This window comes from Hippocampus zosterae, chromosome 14 (assembly GCF_025434085.1).
Source record: "Hippocampus zosterae strain Florida chromosome 14, ASM2543408v3, whole genome shotgun sequence".
Lineage (NCBI taxonomy): Eukaryota > Metazoa > Chordata > Actinopteri > Syngnathiformes > Syngnathidae > Hippocampus > Hippocampus zosterae.
In genome coordinates this window covers 20,247,924-20,266,679 of record NC_067464.1, presented here as the reverse complement: position 1 = coordinate 20,266,679, position 18,756 = coordinate 20,247,924, and the positions used below count along the sequence as shown (strand labels likewise).

General features: G+C 43.7%; 2 protein-coding genes across 7 annotated transcripts in view; one reads left to right on the top strand and one right to left on the bottom strand.

The window, feature by feature from the left end:
• Positions 1-1,738: 1,738 nt before the first annotated feature.
• LOC127614441 (insulinoma-associated protein 2) lies at positions 1,739-12,371 on the top strand. The gene is made up of 2 exons (XM_052085761.1): positions 1,739-3,561; positions 12,286-12,371. The coding sequence occupies exon 1, from the start codon at positions 1,852-1,854 to the stop codon at positions 3,460-3,462; it is 1,611 nt and encodes a 536-aa protein (XP_051941721.1). The 5' UTR covers positions 1,739-1,851; the 3' UTR covers positions 3,463-3,561; positions 12,286-12,371.
• ralgapa1 (Ral GTPase activating protein catalytic subunit alpha 1) overlaps positions 4,650-18,756 on the bottom strand; it is an 88,823-nt gene continuing 74,716 nt past the window's right edge. For 5 of the 6 annotated variants that reach the window (XM_052085637.1, XM_052085640.1, XM_052085638.1 and 2 more), the window contains 2 exons: positions 16,881-17,005; positions 4,650-6,673 (listed from right to left, as the gene is read on the bottom strand). In XM_052085637.1, the coding sequence (XP_051941597.1) occupies positions 6,528-6,673; positions 16,881-17,005 (271 nt within the window). In that variant the 3' untranslated portion in view covers positions 4,650-6,527. Of the gene's footprint in view, positions 6,674-13,667; positions 13,700-16,880; positions 17,006-18,756 lie in introns of all 6 variants that reach the window. The other variant, XM_052085639.1, reaches the window with a different exon arrangement.

The window sequence follows — 18,756 nt, the reverse complement described above, 5'->3', positions numbered from 1 at the left end:
TGCAAGTCCCATGGGGGCTGTTTTTAAACTTCAACTAAAGGCACCATGCAAACAGAGCAGCGTCCTTAGAGACAGCTACTATCATTTCGAATACTTGTTCATTTTGTGATTACTTGGCCAAAGCAATAACTGTAAAAATATATATGTATATATCCACACACACACACACACACACGGTGGTAAGGTTGTCGAATGGTTAGCACATCCACCTCACAGAGGTGCAAAGTTCGATTTCGGGCTGTGTCCTTCCTGTACAGAGTTTGCATGTTGACCACTTGCCTGTGTGGATTTTCTCCGGATACTCAAGTTTCCTCGCACATTCCAAAAACATGCAAGGCAGGTTAATGGAACACTTTAAATTGTCCCTAGGTGTGATTGTGAGTGTGAATGGCTGTTTGTCTATGTTTGCCCTGTGATTGGCTGGCAACCAGTCCAGGGTGTCCCCCGCCGACCGCCCGCCCAAAGACCGCTGGGATCGACTCCAGCACACCTACGACCCTTCCATCCATAACACATAATATCTGTGCAATTTTAATTTTGCTTTTTCTACGGATTAAATCAAATCATGAAATATTCATTTTAAATATAAATTCACACAAATATATCTTCTCTTACATAGATTATAGAAGGATTGTTTAATCTTTATGCAAATAAGCTTCGAATGAAGAGACGCCTTTATGTATTAAGCCACGACACGAGTGGCCTCATTCTGTCTGGTGACAGGTGACAACTTCCATGACCCTATTTGCCAAAGGTATTGTTATGACTTGGGGAAGGGCCCCAAGCCGCTGTTGTGAAAGCGCTATGTAAATCAGCATGTATTGTATTGTATTGTATTGTAAGCCAGGTAAGAAAATAGCTGTCAAAACCATGACGAGTTTTTTACCTCCATGGAGGTCAATTATAAGACTTAGTCTTTTGTTTTTGACATTGACAGATGAACTTTAACAATTACAAGGGCTTTATAACATTTGTAAATGTTAACAGGTTCCACTAGAAGCATCTGGTAAGTGCAATTAATGTATTAGTCTTTAAAAAAATATGCATCCTTTTCAAACCTGTCATAATTACAAGGGTGTTTTTTTAAAGTTTTGAATACTGACAAAACTGCTCATGAGCAGCTTCTAGGAAGTATAATGTCAAAATGTATGTATAACCTTAGATTTCTTCTTAGATCACTTCCATTACATATATACTATGGAGTTTATCTGGTCAATCCGGCACAGAATAACAATGAAGTAAGGAGATTCCACCATTGCGGCCAAAAGATTCTGTTACTTATGCTTCCATGATTTCACCATTTCTTAATGTATAGCCGTGGTCCTGACATATCTTAGTCTAAAGCCAAACTTAATCGACCCGCTGGCCTTTAAAATGTGAACATTTTCTCATCACTATGCATTTCTCTTCAAGTTATTCAATATATGTAAAACTAGTAAGAATAATTTGCACAATTTGAACGTTTTTATTTAATTTGCCTCGATGTTGACGAAAAAACTGATATACACAAAGTTAAAATTCTTTCCAGCATCCATCGTTATAAATAACAGGAAATTGGGCCACCAAATTCCAAATGTACGAATATGGTCTAATAATGACGGCTTGCATTATACGGTCCTGGTGTAATGGGTTGGGAGCGCACAAGAGGGTATCAAAAACACACACCGTGCTCCAATTGCACCTGCCCCCCCCCCCCCCCCCACCACCACCACCACACACGCACAGACACACACACACACTGAGCCCTACTTGAAAGTGGCTTCAGACAAGAGACCAAGCTCTTTCCAGCCTGGTGGTGCCACGAGCATCATCACGATCACCACCAGTACCACCATCAGCATCATCTTCAGCATGCCTCGAGGATTCTTGGTGAAGAGGACCCGGCGATGTTCGGCGTCGTATCGAGTGCGAAAAAGTAGCAAACTTGCCACGTGTAACGATGACAACCACCACCGCGCGGAGGCTGAAGTGAGCGAGCCCGAGCCCGTGAAGGAGAACCACGTGTGGGGCGTCCCGAGCCCCGACGTCGCGCCCCCGCCGGCGCCCCGCGAGGACTCCTCGGGGGTCACTGAAGTGTGGAACCTGCACGTGGAGTCTGCTCTGGAGGCGGAGGCGGACCGACGCGCGCAGTTGCCGGACTCCGAAGTGGACACTGTGACTCCCGTGGGGGACATCTCGTGCTTCTTCGCACCTCCGCCTCCATTAATAGAAGCCCGGAGCTCCAGACTTTTGGAGCCGCGCGGCGAAGTCGAAAAGGCGTCGGTATTTCCCGAGACTTGCTCGCCCTCAGCCCCGGAAACCGAGTTGCCGTTTTTGGTGAGTTCAACGGCGACGTCGATGCGAGTCGCAGCCTCCAACACGCACTTTTCACCTTATGGTCCCGCTCCGAAATACGACAGCGACATGGCGCGCCTGTTCCCGACACTAATGAACCACCAACACCAGGCAGCAGGGAGAAAACGCTCATTTCCGGAGTCGAACAGAGCCAACAGAACCAAAGCGAACCGGAAGCTTACCTTCGAGGACGAAGTTACCACCTCTCCGGTTTTAGGTTTGCGCATCAAGAAGGAGAGCCCCGAAGCAGCGAGGCGACAACACAAGTCGTCCGGAAGTCAGCCTCTGGGGGAGTTCATCTGTCAGCTTTGTAAGGAGGAGTACGCCGACCCCTTGTCCCTCGCCCAGCACAAGTGCTCCCGTATCGTGCGCGTGGAGTACCGCTGCCCCGAGTGCGACAAAGTGTTCAGCTGTCCCGCCAACCTCGCCTCCCACCGCCGCTGGCACAAGCCGCGTCCGGCGGTCGTCGACCCGAGCAGAGGCCAGGCGCTGTCGGCGAACAAACTCGACGCGGACGGGAAGGAGAACGAGTTGCTGTGTGTTAATCAGCACCAGGCAGCGCGGGACAGTTCCGCGGTCCCGGACTCCTCCTCGCCACTCTTCCGGCAGGACAGCCCCCCGCCGGGCCTGCTCATGTTCAACGGCAACTCTTACGAACCTCTGGCGTTTGTCCAGGCTGAAGAGGAAGCGGAGGTGTACGACTGTTGTTACTGCGGCAAGAAGTTCCGGCGACAAGCTTACTTGAAGAAGCACATTTCGACGCACGACATAGGCACCGGGCCTTCACCGCCGACGTCGAGCCGCCCGGTAGTGTTCGCTTGTCACCTGTGCGGCGCGCGCTTCCCGTCGGCTGACATCCGCGACAAGCACCGCGTGTGGCACGCCGTGAGGGACGAGCTCCTGGGAGGCGCACGAGGCCATGGCTTCGGGGCGGAAGGATACGGCGTGGACAGAGGGTGCGAGCAGCAGCAACTGTTAGCGTGCAAACACTGTCCAGCTTCCTTCCTCGGCTCCCCGGGGCTCACAAGGCACTTGAGCAAGTGTCATCCCGGAGACAACACGCACGTCATGATGCACATGGCCGTCAGGCACGGAGACGCCCGACTTTCTACTTCCACTCACCCGTGAGCGGACGCGACATGAGGCACACCGACGTGGGAAGATGTCAAGACTCGGTCAGGCATCGTGAGTGACATGGGCTCGAAAAATACTAGGTACTATATTTCGGTAGGTGGGAAAACGTAACCCGAAATTGCAACTGAGTCACAACGCGCCATATCGTAGTCCATCACTAACATGTAACGCAGAATTAAAGTCATAACTACAGTAGGCTCAACATTTGCATGAAAAAACGGCTTCTTGACCGGAAATATAAAACGGTTTCAAGAAAAAAAAATAGGCGGTGTTAAGTTGTTGGTTGCATTTTGCCCCAATCATGCAGCTAAATAAGGTCACCAAAATATTAGAAAACAGTTTATAATTTGATACAGTGAGGAAAAAAAAACACTGCCAGAACGCAAAAGCACAATAAACATTGTCAGAACAAACACTGATTATAAAAATCAGACTGTGATGGATACGGCCATGTTTTAGGATCTCTGCTTACATGATGTAGTTGCGCGTCATGTTTTGTCCTTCTCAAGCTTCTGTTCCAAAACAGCAAAAAAAAAAAACCGCACGCGCTAACCAATGAACTATCCGCGGTGCTGAAACTCGAAACTCGAACTTCGAATTTTTCACGATGAAAATATGAATTTGAAAATGTCGAAATTCAGAAGAAAAAAAATGTGTTCTTCATGAATTACTCTTAAAAACGTACTGGATTTTGGGGAAAAGTTGGTGGGAAGTCAATTGTTTTAGCTCCCATTTCTCTCCCTTTGGTTGTGTACTCACTCGAGTAAACAGGGCACATGATTGATCAGCCAACAGCTACTGCAGTCAGGTTTTACTTGACTTTTGTGAATCACACGATTAATGACTGTCCTTGACGTTTTAGACTTTTTCACAGTACAAACACAAGGATGGAAAAAAAAGACCACCTCTCTGCCGTGACATACCTTTTATATCAAATGTGCCAATTGACTGAGGCATACAATATTTTTCATATGGGAATGGATAATAAAGTCCTCTAGTAAAATGTCAAACAATTATAAACTACTGCTGAAATATCTGACGAAAGCATTTTTTATGCCTCACATGTATGTGATTTATCGCAGTGTGTATGTTTAAATATATTTAATGTGACATAACTGTCAATAAATATTCACGCCGAACGAGGATCATGTGTTCTTTTAAACCAATATTACACAACAGAGTGAATATTATGAACAGTTTATTTCCAACACAACCATTCTGCTACTGCGTGTGCGTTTACTGTCGATGTTACACAAGCATTGACTGTAAGATTTTGTGAAGAGCTCTTTACATGATCAAGACGTGCACTTATGGTACTGGGCTGGCTGGCATCATGCAGTAGCCTTTGTATAAGTGCCTGTGGACTGTCTGAAATGCACATATGTGGGGAAAATAAAGCAGCACCCTTCTCAACTTCGACCATTTGGTCAAGGTCCGCCTCACTTGTAAATGGGAAAAGGAGTCAGACGATAAACTGGACATGCTGTTTCCAAGGTAGCACACCGCACACAAAGTTGATCATTGAAACTGAATTATTTTTGTAACAGAATCAGGGCAAAGTTGCGGGTACATGTCAAAATACGTTTCGAATGACCCAAAATGTGCCGTCATGGATGATCCTTTGTACAAAACTGGCAAAACAACAACAAAAAATAAAACCTGACAATGAAATGCATTCAAAGAGGAAGTTCTAACATCATGAAATTGACTGAGCGTGGCATATTTTGACATGCATCAAGTTGTATACACATTATCTTCAGAATTTAGAATCTATGGAAGATGGAAAAAAAAGACAAACATTGTAACAGCAGGTACAGCCCAATGCCGTGAAACAGTTCTTTAAACGGCATCGGGAAAAAAAAGTCAAGACCAGCAAAACGTTCTTCATAATGCCAGTGAAAGACATTTCATCGAGATCACCTTTTGGGAACCACATCCATGACTATTTCTTGGATACAGTGGGATTGACACCTCAGATATTTTAAATTTATTTTAAGGCACTTCTACTTCTTTGTGTTTAGCAAAATTAGCCAGTGATCCACAACAACGGTACTTGAGCTTTTGATTCCAGACTATACGCTGAAAATACGATTTCATGTATTAGTGTGCAGTACTTTTGACTTCTTTTGTCATTTTTAATGCCTACTCCAGACCGAAGTACTTTCTGTTCATATAAGAGAAAGTGTTTTGACGCGTAAAATCTTGGTAGTATGAACGCACGTTTGGTTTTTGCAGCTATTGTCATGTAACAGCATATCACTTTTTCGATATGAATGCATCGAATATACACATTTATACTCAGAGGTGCAAAGAAAGATAAAGCAGTGGTTGTGTTGCATTAAATGACAAAGGCAATCTTGCCAGGATAAAGGAACATAAAATAACCGATAACTTTACTGAATAAAAGTTAACAAACATCAGTGCTTGTCCACATTTTACAGCAAAAATTTACAACTCATTTGTTCAACTTGACCTGTAAATATACAGAATGTATTTGCTTTTTCTGTTTCTTTGCTTGTTTTTTTTTGGACTTGAGACTTTTCTATTGTTGGCAAACCATTTTCAGTTGCTATTTACATCTTGTGAGGCCAACTTGGAAACCTCTGTCGTGAACTTCATAGATGCAACACTGCGATGAAAACAAAAATAGACTTACAGCATATTATAGTTTCATGCAACTTTCCACAGAAATAATACAATTATACAGTGTTTTTTTCATGATATCATTAAATACTGAAGATCTCATGAAGAATACAGGAGTCTGAGTCACGCACACGCACACACGCACACGCACACACACACACACACACGCACACGCACACACACACACACATACACACACACACTTCTAAAATAAATGTGTCTAGAATATTCCACAAAATACTGTAGTACAGACAGCCCATAACGTGTATTTTCGGAGCATATGAATGTGAAATGTGAAAATTCTGACAAATAGATATTGCATTAGTTTTTTTGGGGGGTGGGGTTTTTTTTTTCAGTCCAGTTTGAATAGGGTGCAGGTCCAGAGCCAAAGGGGATGTGATAATGCATGTGTCACATCAAGTCTTATTGGCTGATCCAGATGAGCGTCGAAGCTTCATCGACATGCGCGTCTTGCTAGTTCGAGGAGACATGGGGGAGGCTGAGTCGCTCCCGGCCTCCCCAAGTGCCGGACTTTCTGACCGAAGAATCTCGAGGCAGGAGCCTGTAGGGGAGGAAGAGGAGGTGGTGGAAGGGGGATATGGTGAGGGGGTGGGAGGCGAGGCGAGGTGATGGGTGATGAGGGGGATGAAGACGATGTGGGGGGTTGGGGGGGAGAGTTACACTCTGTGTCACACACACACATACACCTGCACATGCACGCACACACCTAGAGACAACTAAAATTCGTTTTTAAGGATTCATTCTAATTCCATAAAACACAAACGTTATTTCTAAACGGACAGACATACAACGAGGCACGACTGGTAAAGAGCAACATTCTGACATGTAAAAGTGAAAAGGTTAGACCACACGAGTTTGTGTGTGTGCAGGTGTGTGTATATGAGATACTTTTTGAAAGTTTTATGTCTGCACATTGCCAATTTGTTTTCGGAACTGTTCTTATTGAAATAGATATACAGTGTGAAAAGTATGATTAGAGTGGGTTCTAAACTCCATATTTTCCAAACATGACTCGTCATTCGGATGATTATTTTTTTTTGCTTTGACTTATATGTTTATTCAAAAGAATCATATCGCTTTTCCTTGTACTAGCTTACTGCTATCAAATGGGCAAGAAATAGCATTGTTAGTCACTGTGTACCTATTAAGTTGTAGATATTTCAACACAAACAGTGCAATAAAACATGGAGACAAGATAACACTATTCACGGGCATACATTCTTTATCCTCTCTGAAACTATTGCTTAAGTTCTTGAGTCAAGTTATAGTAGTAGTGAAAGTCATCTTTGTTTGTCTCTGTGACTGTATTTTACTGCCCCCATGGTAGGCAAGGCAGAAAGCATCGCAATGTCTTAATCATGATGCGCTTTATTTTATACGAATGAATTGGTAGTACTATGTTTTTGTATTGGACAATATTAAATAGTCAAGTCAAGTCAAGTCAACGGTATTTATCGAGCACTTTCAAACAGCCATCGCTGCATACAAAGTGCTGTACATGGAGCAATTTAACATGCACAATAAACAGTAAGACAAATCGGTAATAAAGGCGGTAGAAAGCACCAAACAGTAAAACCAAGAACAAATCTAAGTCATGCTGAGTCGAATGCCAAAGAATACAAGTGAGTGTTGAGGAGGGCTTTGAAGATGGGCAGCGAGGAGGCTTGCCGAATGTTCAGTGGGAGGTCATTCCAGAGAGAGGGACCAGCAACAGAAAAGGCTCGATCCCCTCTGAGCCTCAGTTTAGTTCTTGGTACTTCTATAATGTCTGGTCCACAGACCTGAGGCGCCGGGGCAGGTTTGTAGGGGCGGATGAGCTCAGAGAGGTAAGGTGGCGCAAGATTATTCAGAGATTTGAAAACAAAGAGGAGGATCTTGAAAATAACTCTAAAATGAATGGGGAGCCAGTGAAGGGATGCCAGAGTAGGGGTTATGTGCTCCCTCTTACGAGTACCAGTCAAGAGGCGAGCAGCGGCATTCTGGACAAGCTGAAGGCGCTTAATGGAGGACTGGCTGACTCCAAAGTAAAGGGTATTGCAGTAATCGAGCCGGGATGTGACAAAGGCATGAATTACTGTCTCAAAGTGTTCATGTGAGAGGAGAGGTTTTATTTTGACCAGCTGTCTAAGGTGAAAGAAGCTGGATTTAACAACGGCACCAATTTGCCGATTGAGTTTGAAATCACTGTCCAGTTTAAGGCCCAAGTTTGAGACCGTTGTTTTCAGATAAGGAGACAGGGGGCCCAAGTCTACAGGATGGAATGTACAAGGGCCACTGGGACCAAACAATATCACCTCTGTCTTCTTTTCGTTGAATTTCAAGAAATTTTGTGCCATCCAGGTTTTGATTTCTTCCAGACAGGATAGGAGTGGCCTTAATGAGAAGGCGTCTTTCTTGCTCAGTGGGACATAGATCTGGCAGTCATCTGCATAGCAGTGGAAGGGAATACCATGTTTCCTTAAGATGGAACCCAATGGGAGCAGATACAGCGAGAACAGCAGAGGCCCCAGAATTGAGCCCTGTGGAACACCACATGACAGGGGAGCAGTGCGTGACTCAGAGCAGCCAAGGCTGACACAAAAGGTCCTGTCAGCTAGATAGGACCTAAACCACTCAAGAGCACTGCCGCCAATGCCCACCAAGTGCTGCAAACGAGTCAGCAGAATACTGTGATCCACTGTATCAAATGCTGCAGTTAAGTCCAATAAAACCAGACACACGTGGTCTCCAGAGTCATTTGCCAGGAGGATGTCATTAGAAACGCGTAACAGGGCTGACGCCGTGCTATGCATCATCTTGAAACCTGACTGGAAGACCTCCAAGATGTTATGGTCATCCAAGAAAAGTTTCAACTGCACGTGCACCACTTTTTCCAGAATTTTGGAAATGAAAGGCAGTTTGGAAATGGGCCTGAAACTTGACAACACATCTGGATCAAGACCAGGTTTCTTGATCAAGGGTTGGACCACAGAAAGTTTAAACTGTTGGGGAACTACACCAGAAGAGAGGCTGCTGTTGATGATATCCAAGACCGATGCGCCAAGACTCTGGAGAACCTCCTGAAAGAAGTGCGGGGGAAGAGAGTCGCAAGGGGAGCCAGATGGCTCCGTCTGGCGAACTACATCCTCCAAAAGCGCCAAGGACACAGTTTCAAAAGAATTTGGTACAGCTGAACATTGAACATGGACAGAGGGGTCAGATGAGGTATTTGAGACCGGAGTCATAGCTGTAGAGACCTTATCAACGAAAAACTGAAGGAATCTGTTGCACATCTCGGGTGAAGAATCCGAGCAAGTAGGCAGAGGGGGTTTGAGTACAGAATCAGTCGTTTTAAATAGTGAGCGTGGGTTGTGACGGTTATCTAGAATAAGGTCCAACAGATATTCTCTTTTGGCTTCTTTGACTGTGAGCTGGTAGTTACGCCAGCAGTCTTTCCAAATTTGATAAGAGACATGCAATTTGTATTTTTTCCACTTGTGTTTAGCTTTGCCACACCCCTGCCTATCTGCGCGGGTAATGTCGTTAAACCATGGCTCGGGTTTAGGTTTTGGGAGCACAGTTTTTGAAGGAGCCACCACATCCAGGATGGCACGGCATGACGAGTCGAACCAAGAGGTGAGTTCCTCTGTGTTAGACGAGGGTACGCAAAGGTTATTAAAGGCATCAGAGAAACGACTAGCAGTGCGAGGGTTAAAAATTCGGCGTTTACAACTATGAGCGCCAGATTTCACAGCAGCATGCGATAAGACTACGTCATATAAAACTGCCATGTGATCAGAAATCCCATTTTCAAGGACTTCCAGATTTGACACCGGTAGACCATGAGCAAGGACAAGGTCTAAAATATGTCCTTGTTCATGTGTCGGGCTGGTCACATACAGCACAAAATTAAAAGAGTCGATAAGTCTTAAGAAGTCTTTTGCTAGCGGTTTTTCCAGACAGCACACATGGATATTAAAATCCCCCATTAGGAGGATATGATCATATCTCAGCCTGATTTCCGCAAGAAAGGTGGCAAAGTCGCTTAAAAAGTCTTTGTTGTATTTAGGAGGACGGTAAATGACAGCACAAAGCACCAGGAAAACACGACCAACTTCAAAGAAGGTTGCTTCAAAGCTGGTGGCCGATGTGGTGAATGTGCACCGTTTACATTTGAAATTGTTCTTAAAGATGCTCAGCGTACCGCCACCACGGCCTGATGTCCTCGGGGTATCGAGGAAACCACAGTTAGGTGGTAACAATTCAATCAAAGCGTTGTACTCACCAGTACCTGCCCAAGTCTCCATCAGACACAGAAAATCCAAGTCATTGGAAAGGAAATACTCCCTCAGAATATGGGTCTTGTTCATCAGCGACCGGGCGTTTAACAACGCGATCCTTGTGGGAGTAGCAACGGGAGGGATTGCCTCTTTCGATCGCCGAGACCGGGGGAATTCCCTCAAAAGATTTCGCTGGATTCCTCCCCGAGAAAGGCGTGGAGGGTAGAAATGCCGTGGCGCGTTGGGAGAGCCAACGACTGTTAGCAAGCACGAGGCGACGGGGTCGAAGTAAAAAAAAAAAAAAACGAAATGGCAGGAGCGTCGCCGAACACACTGGCGCACAAGCGGCCATCTTATTTCCCTTCATAAAAATGCATCACAGCAATTTTTATTTGTTATTTTGAGGTGGCGGCAACAGTCTAATGGCATTTAATGCGGAAAGCTGATCCGAGTGATCTGACTTAAGAAGTAACATTTGTTTCTCAAGGCACCACTGTACACATTTTTCTGAATACTTTTTTAGTGTCGTAGGTGGACAGTCTTCAAGTAGGCTAATTGTGCCCATGTCCTATATTCGGTTTTCTGGCTCCTCGCTCACAAGATGTGACTCAAAATAATCAACGCTGCACTAAGAGTGGTAGAGGGGGCAATATATTTGAAAACAATATAAGTAAGTCATCTTCGTCGATATTGATATATGTTGAATGTTCAATTGCATTTATTTATTTATTGTGTTTCAAAATAGTGACCCGGAGGGAAAAAACTGAATGTAGGAAATTCTATTTTAAAAGATAATATTTAAAAATAAAATTATTGTCCAGGCAACGTGGGTCGACCCTCCCATGGGCCACCACCTGTGGGAGGGGCCAAAGGGGTCGGGTGCTTTGTGCGCTGGGCCATGCCAGTCATCTCCCCGGCTACGCAAGCTAGCTCTCGGGACATGGAAAATCAACTCTTTTGAAGGGAAGGAGCCCAAGCTGGTGTGAGGCAGAGAAGTTCTGACTTGATATAGTTGGACTTGCCTCAACACACAGTCTGTGGCTCTGGTACCAGTTCTCTTGAGAGGGGTTGGACTCTTTTCATTCTGGAGTTGCTCACAGTGAGAGATACAGAGCAGGCATGGGCATACTTATTGCCTCATGGCACAGTAACTGTACATTGGATTTCACACCAGTGGACAAGAGGGTTGCCTTTCTCCGCCTTCAGGAGGGGAGACAGGTGATGAATGTTGTTTGGGCCTATGTATCAAACAGCAGCTCAGAGTACCCAACCTTTTTGCTCCATCTGGGGATTCCATCATTTTGTGGTCCTTCTTTTTAAGAAGGGGGACCGGAGAGTGTGTTCTGACAACAGAGGGTTCGCACTCCTCAGTCTCCCTGGTAACGTCTATTCAGGGGTGCTGGAGAGGAAAATCCATCGGAAAAGCACGTCTCAGATCTGGAGGCAGCAGTGTGGTTTTCGTCTTGGCCTTGGAACAGTGGACTAGCTCTACACCCTTAGCAGGGTCCTCGAGGGTACATAGGAATTCGCCGAAAGCAGTCTACATGTGCTTTGTGGACTTGGACAAGGCATTCGACTGGGTCCCTTGGGGAGTTCTGTGGGGGGTGCTTGGGGGTATGGTTTATCGAACGCCCTGATATGGGCTGTTTGGTCCCTATACTACAATGTCGGGGTTTGATTAGCATTGCCAGCAGTAAATCTGAGTAATTTCCAGTGAGGGTTGCACTCTTGTCACCCATTGTGTTCATAAGCTTGATGGCCAGAACTTCTAGGCACAAGCAAGTGAGTGAAAGGGTCTGGTTTGGTGGCCTCAGTAATGTATATAATAATACTGTAGTTCTATTTCAGTTTCTATTCTTAGATTATTTATGTATTTCTGTCATACCATTCACAGCTGGCGTGAAGGACCTTCTGCTTCAAACCTTTGCCTTTCAGCCTAAGCCGAAAACTATCCAGTGGTTTGGGGCCCATTAGACACAGAACACTATGCTCCTCTGAGGAGGATGGATGGATGGATGAGCCATGCAGGAGAAAGAAGAATATCACAAGACAAAGATGGAGTGAAACGAAAAAAGGAGAAACAAAGGAGAAACAAACAAAAAGAGGAAAGGGAATGAAAGGGAAAAAATAAAACATGGAGCGAAAGAAGGCAACACAAGTAAGTAAAATAACCCCCAAATATCAGAAGAGGGATGGAGCGGGAGAGTAAAAGAAAATGAGAGGAAGAGAGAAAGGAGAGGAAGAGGAAAAAGTGGAGAGGAAACCAGCAAAGAAGGAAGGGATGGAAATTAATGAACAGGAAGGAAAGGTAAAAGGTATGGAGATGGAAAAGCACAGTATGCAAGAAAAAAATTAAAAGCTGAAAATAAGTAAGACAAGGCAAAAAAATAATAAAACAAAAATGGACATAAAACAGAAAGACAGTCCCAGGGTGATCAACAAATGATTCACCTAGGACAACTTTGAATCGACTTATTCTGACACTCATAGCAAATAATTTACAGTTATACGTGTAAATCTGCTAGCCCTGTAATTTATTTCGATGAAATGTAACTAGATTAGATGACTTTAAAAAATACATTGCTAAATCAACACATCTGTTTCAAAGAAAACATTCATCTTTGAAAAGCCAGAGACTGACTGAATATCATTAGACTAATGCTGTACCGGTACCTACAGTATGTTGAGAAACATGAACGTGTATACTGTACTTTATGTGTGTGTGTGTGTGAGTGTGTGTGTGTGTGTGTGGTGCTAGAAAAGCAGATGGAGAGGAACAGACATGAGGTTAGGGTATCCCACGGTCAGTGAGATCAAGTCAAGTTACAGTGTTGGTGGTCAGGTTGAAAGATCAAACTTTCTCATAGCTCATAATTCAACACAAGGAAGGATATGTCATGTCCACGTTAGAGTGTGGTTTGATAGTTTGATTAAAAAAAAAAAGACCAGTCCAAACAGGGCTGATCAAGGTCATTTAACACTTTTGTACTATGCTGGAATTTACGTGACATTTAACTTGATGGACCAATTTTGCACCAAACTGCACTCAAAAGATGCAATGAAAATGACAATTCCTTCGGAAAAAGGCAACACATTCTCCCAAAGACACATGCGGATTTGTAAGTGTAGAATAGGCAGAAAAAAAGCAGAGTGAAGACAGGGGCAGGTAAAAACAAACAAACAAAGCAAAAACAAATAAAAATAAATAGGAAAAGGTGAGGCTGAACTGTGAAAGGAAAGAGCCAATCAGACTGTTGTGCAAGTGGCCGGGCTTACCTTTTAGCTATAGGCAAGTGACACAATACGATCTAAAGAACAGGGGAGGGGCAGAAACAGAGGAAGAAAACAGAAAAAGAACAACCAAACAAAAAGATACAACAAATGAAGATAAGGGATAAACAGAAATCAACCAAAAGGGGAAGAAAAAAATCCAAACAAACAGAACGAGAAGAATGTTTGATCACTGCGTTGTTACAGAAGGGCGTTAAAAGGGGACTTATTTCAGAGCACAGGATGCCTGCAAAATTAAATCATCAATGAAAACACTCATCCACCCCGAAATGACGAGCCTTCATCTGTTCATGTTTGACCAAAATGTCACTGTGTGCTCTGAAACTTGCACTTGTTTTGAGGCTGAACAACACACGGCATGATGGTTGCTTAGGGCGGGCGGCCACTAGGCCATTCGGTGACTTGCAAAGACTGGGCCAGAAATCCCAGTCCTTCATCTGTCACACTTGAGCTCCTCTGGAAAGATTCCACCCAGTTCGGTGAGGTTTAACTTCATTGTACAATGCCGCATTCTTTTTATTTCTGTCGTGAAAGGTGTCCGATTTCGTTAATAATAGGCCAGAGGAGGAATTGTATTAATCATGACACTGTAATTTCCGGACTATAGAGCGCACCTGATGATAAGCCGCACCCACTACATTTTTAAAGGAAAAAACATTTTGTACAAACACAAGCTGCACCTGTCCATAAATCGCAGGCGTCCATATTGTAACGTGAGGTATTTGCAATGAAAGACAATACACAGAAAGAATGTTTCGACATTGAATAACATAACCTGGCGGCCCCGTGGACCAGCGTGGTTAGCGTGTCGACCTCACAGCAGAGGTACCGGGTACAATTCTAGCTCTGGCCTCCCTGTGTGGAGTTTGCATGTTCTCCTTAGGCCTGTTTTGGTTTTCTCCGGGTACTCCGGTTTCCTCCCACATACCAAAAACATGCACGGGAGGCTGATTGAACACTCTAAATTGACCCTAGGTGTGAGTGTGAGCGTGGATGGTTGTTCGTCTATGTGTGCCCTGCGATTGGCTGGCAACCAATTCAGGGTGGACCCCGCCTCCTGCCCGAAGATGGCTGGGATAGGCTCCAGCACCCCCCATGACCCTTGTGAGGATAAGCGCATCGGAAAATGGATGGATTGATAACTTAACCTTAACTTTATTTTTTTCAAAATAATGCCTGTAGCGGCAGCATGACAGCAGTAAAACAGCACTCACACGGCTGGTTTAAAAAAAAAAAAGGCAAACACAGCATGACAGTTCGCGAGTAATGCTTTGTTTTAAAATGAAAAAAGTATCCTCGCTTGCCGTAACACTCGGTACACCATTCCTTCATTATGCTTTCTACCATCCACGCTTTCGTGTCAACTTTCAAGACAATATCTTTCAGGAGGTTTTCTTTTTGCATATGTAACCAGGTGAACAATACTATGACTGTTGTAGTAAATGCTGTCTTGTTTAATAAATGGAGCACTGTCACTTGAAAAGGAGCGTTGGATAATCTCGTGGGAAATCTTGTGAGATTTGGACCATCAAGTGAAGTAAGACGAACGCTGAGCTGTGCTTAGTCAGACCTGATGTATCTGCAATCGTTATTGTAACTCGGCTGATTTTAAGAGTTAAAATCGTCATTTAGAAGTTTGAACGTGTCGCACAGTTGGTTGTATGAACAGCTGTGAAGCAGGGGAGATTAGATGTTTTCCGTATGTTTCGGGCACATACAACATGCCGGAAAGTGCTCTCAAGCCACTACTGTTGTCTATTTTTGTATTTGTTGGTCCCATTTGACATATCTCAGTCATTAAATAAGCCGCAGGGTTGAAAGCGTGTGACAAAAGTAGCAGTTTATAGTCCAGAAATTACAGGACATCAGTTGGAAATTATTGCATCATACTTACAGTATGTATATTATGCAAAGTAGACACATCGCTACAGACCGATCCCTTTAGGGTAAGTGTATGACTTGCTTGTTGCTTGTCAAAATATGCCTTGAGATTGTCTGGCGACCAGTCCAGGGGTGTACCTCGCCTCTCACCCAAAGTCAGCTGGGATGGGCTGCAGTTTACTCGCAGTCCTCTAGAAGACAAGAGCTATGAACGCGAAATGAAGTGAAGCGTGTCCACACCACCCCAACACAGAGACTACACCAGTCATCCTGCATGTCATTCAGCCTCAAAAATAAAGTTATTAATATCATGATTAAAATAAGCCACAACAGCTGGTGAGATGAGCAGGTATGACAGGACCAACAAAATTACACAAACATCTGGTGACGGCACAAAAATACAGTATTGCCAAATAGTGTTTTGACGCCTGAAGATTTCATCTTGGTTAATGTTGTAAAGACATTGTCGAGCAGAGCAAATGTAACGCAATCGTAAATAACTGCAAAATGAAATAATTCCATTGTCTATGAGTCACAGGACAGCACACCATTTTAAATGTCATTTAACTCGGAAGAATGAATTAGGATGTGTCCTTGTGGGACTCATATGAGAGGCATACATTACGTGCAACTCCCAATGAGGATGACAGTAACCAGATGCCAGCTTAGATGCCAAGGACAGAGAAATTCGTTGGAATACAGACTGAGATGACTATGTTGTAACGTGTCCATATGGACATAGATATTTATTTAAAAAAAAAATTCCCTCCACATTTTGGCATTTCATCGATACATAAATGTTAGAATTAGGATGTGTCCTTGTGGGACTCCTATGAGAGGCATACATTACGTGCAACTCCCAATGAGGATGACAGTAACCAGATGCCAGCTTAGATGCCAAGGACAGAGAAATTCGTTGGAATACAGACTGAGATGACTATGTTGTAACGTGTCCATATGGACATAGATATTTAAAAAAAAAAAATTCCCTCCACATTTTGGCATTTCATCGATACATAAATGTTACTTTTTGTCCAAGAGAGGTTTGGGAAAACAATTTTTGGGCATGTGTCATTGAAAATGTGCAACATGATCTAATTTATTTCACCAATAAGACATGTGGATTGATGTTACAACTGTGCGTGTCCCAAAAACTGCAAACATAGTGGAAACTCAAGAACAAATAGTCACTATGATTTTACCTAGGTGTGATTAAATAGAATTCGCTTAAAATGTTAGTCACAGTTTTCTTTCCTTCTCCCTCATATGAAAGTTGTGGCTAAAACCAAAAAGGCAGCGTCACTGGAACCGTCGTACCTGTGTCTGTAGGCAGATGTGTGCAGGGAGCCGGACTGTAGACGCGAGCAGCATAATCCTCAAAAGTGGTCGGCTCCTGATGGTGCTGCACAATGGTTTCCAAGTATCGGGCTCGCTCCTCATAGCTGAGGTCACAGGTCAAGGTGAAATCAAAATAGAGATGCATATACTGAAGAAGTGAAACAATATTCAAGCTGTTGGTAATGGCTAAAGGCACAGTTTGAGTGCGGTCGATGCAACTGGTGGGGGAAGGTACATTTTTGAACTTTAATGATGCCCCTGTGAATAATCTCTTACATCCAGGTCCTTTCATTTTTGGGGCATAAACGCAAATCACAATTGCACTGTTGTAGTTGTCTTACACCTCTCATCTGAGCAGGCTTCATCAGTTTATACAACAAGGCTTAGTTAGGATTTAGGACCTCTGTTGGTAGGGAAAACTCGATGAGTTATGCTCCAAATTGGAGGCTCGACCGAACCATGAATGGTATTCTTTTGTAATGCAAAATGAATCTTTGTGAAGAAGCCTTGTTGAGAGGACTTTCTGTCTGTCAACAGGAGTCAGTGGGTGGAAACTCCCCCAATTAACCCTTTCAGGGACAGCGTTACTGCAGTGGACAGCTTACCATGTTATCAGGTTACAGGGTGCATTAAAGGGTTAATATTCCATTCACAAAGGAAGCAGCGCTGCCTCAAACAGCTCTTGAGTGTTTTTTTATCTTATTTGTTGGGCCCAAATCATGTCTTAGGTCAAGGGTGTCAAACTCATTTTTGTCGTGGGCCAGACTTTAGTTACAGTTTCCCTTGGAGGGCCGTTATGACTGAAACAATATAAAGAAGTCAAGAATAATGGTTTATTCACCCATTATTTAAGTTACTGTAATGAGGGGTTTGCTAACATGACAATGCTCATAGTATCACTCTTATTAATTACAAATGAATTAGACATTTTGGAAGTGATTTTAGCAAGTATATATAAAGTTGACATCTTTGATTTGCTTTCGCGGGCCACATAAAAGGATGTAGCAGGCCAGATCTGGCCCTCGGGCCTTGAGTTTGACACCTGTGTCTTAGGTTGTGTTATAAGCCACCTACTCAGTTCAGAGATCTTTAGAGGTATTTCCACCTTCATGTAGATGTCCTCTCTCACTCCTATTTCTAACCATCTGTCTTCTCAATTATCCCTTTTCAGGGACAGCGGTTACTACAGTGGACAGCTATTCAAATGTTGTTTTCTCTTACATTAATTAATCTTAATGTCACAGTTGTGCTTCAACCACGACAACTGACCCTTATTTTTTCATGCCTAAAGACGAATAAAAAAATCCTGATGTAGGCTATCATTATTTGTGCATGAAAGGTTTACGAATATGTACATTTTGCTCCTCAAAAGAGTTCTGCTTCTGTTTCAGGTGCAGGTAAACAGCTGAGTGTTAACCTGAAGTGTCAGCTCATCTGTGTTGTACCGTGCGCATGCTCAGTAGTTGTTTGGTTTCCCCAATACGCTGTGACTTGAGATAGTATTAGACTCCCCTGAACTGTTTTGATCTTTTTGAACATTTTAGGCTTCAAACGTAAGATATACAATTGGATTTCTTTTGTGAATAATCAAGACAGGGTTCCCACTCTTCCACTTGCTTTTTATTTATGGTCCTTTAAGGACCTTTGAGGGCAAATTTAGACATTTTTAAGGACCTTTTCTCAATTTAGCGGGGGATTCAGGGTGGATTTAATGCCTGCTCAGCAATCTGCGGGATGAATAGAATGCCACATACACTGGCACAACACTGAGCTGGTGTTCAAATCATTGCTGCCAAAGGACGGGCACATTTTTATTTTAGGGCCAATCAGCTCACCCTTTAGTTGACATAACGTT

Bases quoted from the DNA above. Each gene is read 5' to 3' on its own strand.
- LOC127614441 (XM_052085761.1), top strand. From the start codon at position 1,852: ATGCCTCGAGGATTCTTGGTGAAGAGGACCCGGCGATGTTCGGCGTCG.